Source organism: Oryzias melastigma, linkage group LG2 (assembly GCF_002922805.2).
Source record: "Oryzias melastigma strain HK-1 linkage group LG2, ASM292280v2, whole genome shotgun sequence".
Lineage (NCBI taxonomy): Eukaryota > Metazoa > Chordata > Actinopteri > Beloniformes > Adrianichthyidae > Oryzias > Oryzias melastigma.
The window spans coordinates 15,135,191-15,141,776 of NC_050513.1; the positions used below are offsets into that span (position 1 = coordinate 15,135,191).

General features: G+C 36.0%; 1 protein-coding gene across 3 annotated transcripts in view; it reads right to left on the reverse strand.

Moving 5' to 3' along the window:
• Positions 1-6,586, reverse strand: part of nhej1 (nonhomologous end-joining factor 1) — a 31,442-nt gene that overhangs the window by 18,251 nt on the left and 6,605 nt on the right. For all 3 annotated transcript variants that reach the window (XM_024289201.2, XM_024289200.2, XM_024289203.2), the window contains exon 5: positions 4,724-4,782. In XM_024289201.2, the coding sequence (XP_024144969.1) occupies positions 4,724-4,782 (59 nt within the window). The remainder of the gene's footprint in view (positions 1-4,723; positions 4,783-6,586) is intronic.

A 6,586-nucleotide genomic window follows, 5' to 3' on the forward strand; every position in this document is an offset into this window, starting at 1 on the left:
AACAATTGTTTATATTTTGAAGCCCAATGAGGCAAATCTCTTTGTGATTTTGGGCTATATAAATAAAATTGAATTGAATTGAATCTATACCAGGTGTCTCAAACTGGTTCGCCATTTACAACCCCCAAGTTGATATTTTGCCGCCTTAATATGAAAGTTCAATGTCTACTAAGCATTATCTTCTGCATGTTCACACTTCTTTAGATGATAGCTTTGTGATGTTTCAGCTTGCTTTATGCTTAAAACCTTGCATTTGCTATTGTCGTTGGATCTGGCCGTCAGAAAAGTCCTTAGCAACAGTTTCTAGCGTTGTTAGCTCATTTAACAGGACACGCAGATGAAATTGCTTAGTAGTGCATAGACATGAACAAATGTTCAATAAACTTGTTCAGTAGACAATGGACCAAAGATATAGACAGTGGACGCAAAAACATATTTTTGACACAAATGGAACCTCGTACAGCCCAGACTCAGCCTTCAGTGGCCCCAAGGTAAACGAAGTTTGAAAACCCTGATCTATACAGTTATAAAATTGTTTCAAAATGAAACAAGGAATGTATATCATTGACTGTCTATTAGAACTGGTCACGTCCCAGAATGCCAAAATCCCATAGACTTCTATTGAGAAATACACAGCTATGACTCAGTCAATAAATTTGTCAGAATCTGTAACAACTCTTTAAAATAAATAGCTGTTGTTACTGACACAATGTGAGAAGATTAGGGAGTGTAGCCCGCTCTCACAAACCCAGTGTGAATACCAAAAAGAAACATGGTCTATCCTGGTTTGACTAAGACCTTGGCGTAGTAGTTTGTGGGCATGGGGGCATCCCTAAAGTTTGTTCTTTTTTTCATGAATCAGGGTTCTTTTTAATAGTTTTTCCTTACCGGGAGGGAGGGTCTAAGGACAGGGATAATAAGTTTTATTTAGTTTAGCAATTAGCTATTGTTTATATTTTATGACTGACCTTCTGCTTCTGTAAAATTACCAGCATGAAGCCCCATGAGGCAAATGTTTTTGTGATTTTGGGCTACATAAATAAAACTGAATAGAATATTTTACAATCTTTGTTGCAACTTCTGCTTCTCGTCTTTCCTGCTAGCCGTAGCCGGAAGGCATCCCTGCTGTAGACTTTAGCACTTCCCAAGAAATTTCAGCACCAATCCAAAAAAAAAGCAACAAAAAAAATGTTTACACAATTAACGCAATAGATTTTGAAGCAGAGAAAAATAGTTTACTTGAAAACCGTAAAGTTTTCCATGTTAGTGCAAAGTAGCTTTTCTCCACACCAAAACCAGATGGGATAGGTTAATTGGGTAAATGGTCGAAAAGTTACAGTGAGTCAAAGAACATCAATTGATGGGCTAAGTTATTCATCTAAGTCTTTGTTGGTGTAATAAATCTCCTGAAAGCCACATTTGAACCATCAAAGAGAAACTGGTCTAAACCTCTAAGTAGCCGTCATAAAGTTAGCCAAAAAAAACAAGTATGCTTGTCTATCTTCAATTAAACTTTCTGATGTAACTGTCCTTTAGCTAAAACCATTAAATGAACCTGAACATAAATCTTGCTGTGACCCGTCCTCGCTTGACGCAATAAACCCTCTGGTCCTCACAAAGATATATAGACAGGAACACACACACTCTTAAAGACACACTCTAAATTTAGGTCTAAAAGGAAGCTGATGTGATCCTCAGAGGGTTTCTCTTTTTTCTGTCCTTCAGCGCCGTGACCAGCCTCAGCTTGTGCCCAAGTTTAACCCAACTGTCTGTGTGTGCGCACTGGTGGGAAGTGAAGACCTATTCAACAAATGTCAATGTTGACCCGAGTTGGGCGGGGTGTTTGTGCTGACGGGGAGGGGCTCTGCGTGGAAAAGCTGCCCCTCCTGTCATCATCAACCCCCCCGTTCGCCATCCCTCTGCCCTGCACTTGTTTTTGGTGTGGCCCGGGGTGAGGCCACAGACGGCAAACTCCAAACTACACTTGCGGAGATGGTCGGAGGAGGGGAGATTAAGCGGAAAATTTTCAGGAGAAGAGTTTTGTTTGCCCCTCTCCGATGGGTCGTAAATAGTCTATAAATGTCAATGAGCGCGGGGACTGAAACCCGCACACATTTGTGGTTTGTACTTTAAAGTAACAGATAGAAACGTTTCAACGTTTGCAATTCACAATGTAACTCATAAATCAACTTTATGATGATTCTGAAGACGTTGCCATGGAAACGGACATGGATAGCAACCAAAACAGTCATCGGATGGATGGTGGATGAACCCACTCACAGGTATGCATCTTTAAATACTGGACAAATACCACATACGCATGCTAAACGCCTCTGTGATTCACACAGACACACAGCTCCCTGCAGTGTGTGAGGCTCCGTTTGATGGCGTCTGGTGACATATTCCCACAAAGTTTCATTTGAGTTTGGACTGGAGTCTAAAGGAGGCCTCGACGCCGCTCGGTGGAATTTGCCACGAATGAGGAGACTTTGATCCCCCCCACCGCGGTATTTCTCTTCTTCTGTGGTTTCTGACTGTCCGCCCCTCCCTCCCTCCTCATCCTACTACGTGATCACCAGAAAAAGCAGAAAACAGAGGCTCCACTGTGACTTTGAAGTAACTTTTCCAGAACAGACGGATGCGATTCTTCCCATCTGTTCTTATTCAGCAAAAAACAAACAAAAAAACAATTTCTTGAGTGACTTTAAAAAGTGTAATCTTTACACTTATTTCAAATTGTTGAAAGAAATGCTGCAATATTATAACTTAAAAACAATATGAAAAAACAAATCTTTAGCAGAGACAAAATATTTTATTTTTACAACTTAAATTTACAGATTAAGTTATCATCAATATTTTTATTTAAGATTTAAGTACTTTAAATTTAGAACATTTTAATAAAAAAATATTCATATTATGTTTAGAAACTTGCAATATTGGCAAAAATAATAATTATTGTTAGAAATATTTACTATTAAAGCATAATATGGAAAAAAAGCTCAAATTTCTTGACATTTTTAACGTTCTTGTGGCATTTTTCACATGATAGATGACATAAATAGAAAATTAAGCTCAAAATTAGTATTTCTTTATGGATAAAATAAATAAAATGGATAATGATCATATTTATTATGTAGAAAATACAGTGGAGCTTCCTGCTCCACTCCGCTTTGCAAAGGGGAGGGGAAAGGGGGCGGGGTTGCCCCGCATTAGTGGTCAACCCCGTTAATGAAAAAAGTCGCGCTGAAAAAAATCTACCAAACCACGAAAAAAAAAAAAAAAACAGCAGAAAAAAATGTCACATCACCATTACCTCTTGGGGAATCATGGGATGCATTTTCAGGTAGCCAATAAGCTCAAAGCCCCGCCCCCATGTAAAATGAGGCTCAGCTGAGCGAGGGAAAACTCGAAAATCAGAATGGAAAGTGTAAAACTGAGAACTGAAGATTCAGAAAAAATATATATTATTTTTTTATTTTTAAGATTTATTAAAAGTTTTCAGTTTTTTATTAATTGAAAAAAATGTGAGTTTTTATTTTTTAATTTAAGGGGATTTTTTTCAAATTTTCAAAACTTTTTTTTTAAATGCTCATTTTTTTTGCAAATTTACAATGTCTTGTTTTCAAATTTTCCATATTTTTTTCAGTTTTCAAATCTTCAAAAAAATTGTTGACGTCTATTTTTCAGGTTTTCAATCAGTTTTTTTGTTCACTTTAAGATGATTTGACCCCATACACGCACTTCTGACGTACAGGTGATACTGATGTTGTATAAGTGTTACCTATGACCTTTCCATGGGCGCAGCATGCCCATAGGAATTTTTTTTTTTTTAATCACTCTACAGGTACACAGAGCCACCCTGTTGTGTTTTTCTCCTCTAGAATTGTAGTAACCACTTTTTGGTTTCTCCAAACACGTTTTCTAAAACATTTAGGTGTTTACTTTGTGTTAAACAATAATATGCACACGAGACAACAGTTTACTACTTCTTTTAGGGGGGAAAAAAAAACATGTAATTTTAAGTAATTTGGAAGTAAAATGTTTTTTTTTTTTTTCCAAGTTGCATGTTATTCAACACAGAATGCAGAAAAAAAGTTACAAGTATCGACTGTTTGCTTTAAAACAGAACATTTGCAGGGAGTACAAAAATATACGTGGAAAGGGATTTCCCATCATCCTCCAGTGTTTAAATTTAAATAACCCATTTTTGTGTTTAAAATGTTTCCATTTAGATGCCTGTTGTTATTTAGTTAGTTTATTATAGTCATAGAACAGCAGAAAACTTAAAAATTAATTTTAAAAATGTAAAGAAAAAAACATAAATGTAAATTTGCTTGATGCATTTAAAAAAATAACATGAGAATCAAATTCATATTTGTAGTTTTTTAACTGTGGTGGTAGGTTTGCATTTAAACAGAAAATCAACTGTTTTTTTTGTTGTAAAAATTGGAAGAAACTAAAAAAAAAAAAAAAAAAGGCAAAAAATGTGAACCGACAAAAACCTCAATGGAGAATTCCACATGCTGATCTGAAATGCTTCCTCTCCTAAACTAACCACGAAAATAGAAATGTTGAAACTCAATTTTGTCCCAAAGACTCCAATCTAATGAAAGAATATTGGACATTTATAAACTAAACACACTTATCAGTGTAAAAAAACAATGTTTGTCAGAGAATTTTGACAGAGAAAAACATGAGAAGGTGAAAAAAAACGCGTTCTCACCTTTGTCAGGTAGTTCTCTCTGTAGGTTTCCTCCTGGAAAACGTCCGTCTGCAGGCGCTCTGCGTTCAAACACCAACGCAGGAAAGGTTAACCAATCATTGACAGCAGAAGCCTTAACAGCAAAAAAAATAAATATACGTCTGGAGGTCCGACTGGTAACGTTTTTTAAAAGAAAAACTATCTAAATTTAATAAGGACACATGATCATTTCATTAGAAAATGATTTATATATTTGACTATTTAATTCAATTTTTAGATTTATCACAAATTAATAAGAAATGTCTAACCAAATTATGTTATAAAATAGTATAATAAAATATTTAAAAATGTAAAAATAAAAATAGAAGCAATTTGTATAAATAAAATTAGAATTTCTGACATTAAGAGCAAACAAAAAAACATTATTCATCAATATTATTAGAAGAAATTGCTTCAAAGAAAAACAATTGATGAATTTCTATGTCAAGATGATTTCATTTTTAGGATGTATTTTTTTGTTATTATTTGTGTTAGCCATTTTAATCTGCAATAATCAGCTTTTGCAGAGAGTGCAACACAACAGATGAGCCAAACTTTAACTACCACAACTCTCAACATTGTGCAGTTGTTGCTGATTTTGAGTTTCAAGTTTAAATTTAAAGGATTTGTTGTCTTATTGGAGTGGTTTTTTTTACGTCTTTGTTTATGCCGTCTTGTCTCAGAAGATTTAATTTCTCATTCTACGTGTTTGCGATATCCCACTTCTGACACCACAGCTGTAAGTAGGAATCAGGGTTTTTTTTGGACCATCTTCACTGACTTTGTTTTAGCATGAATTTGATGAGCATTTATGACTTGCTTATATCAGAATTATTTTTATTTTTTTTAATTAAAAAGTATGGGATTTATTTTTTAACCTCTTAAAACATCCCATTTTGTGGTTTATTATCACAGTAGTTAATATTCTAAACCTGCTGATGTCAGAGAAATATGAAAAAGAATATCAAAGAAGAGTTTGGGGTTAAATTATGGAGCTAGCAGCTATATATATATATATATATATATATATATATATATATATATATATATATATATATATATATATTAGGGCTGTCAGATTTGTCGCGTTAAAAACGCATTAATCTGACGTGTGCTTGACGCCGACAATTTTTTTGACGCATTAATCGCGGACTTTCTCATACGTGCCTTTCCATACCGCGCGCGGGCGTCCCGCCCTCCAACTCACCGGCTGCTCTCACTAGATCACGGGCGGGTCTCCAAACACCGAGCTGCGAGCTAAAACCGGCCGGCGCTAGGACCTGGAGAGCTCCTGCACCCTAACCCGGCTCCGGTTCACGTCCAGTACCACATCTGGTGGTACCGGCTCGCGTCCGGCGCCGAGAGCTGCGCACCCCCGACGTTCCGAACAGCAAGCTCACCGGGGGACGTTTTAAATGTTCTGGAGGTTTAAGCGTGATCCAGCCCCAGCATAGCGGTCTGCCTGCCGGCATATTCATCCGTGAGCTCCGCTGAGCTGCAGCCAGAGAACACGGCGGCAGTAACAGACTCAAACTATCCACAGTGTACCCCGCTTTTCTCAGTCTTTAATGTTTTAAAAAACCAAAGTTAATTGGAAATTATAAATCTCTATTTCATTTATTACTGCAGTTCAGCAGAGGAGGAAAAGATTTGGTCCTGACAAAAAATGAACATGAAAGTGTTGTGGAAATGTTATTTTTGATGTTTTTTTAATTTTATTTTACTGAACGTTGATTGAAGTTTAGAATTTAAAATGCTCTTCACTTGCATTTGGGCTTTTGTTAGGCATTTTATGTTACAGCCTTTTATTGTTAAGAAAGTTTATCTCAATACAATGTTACAAAA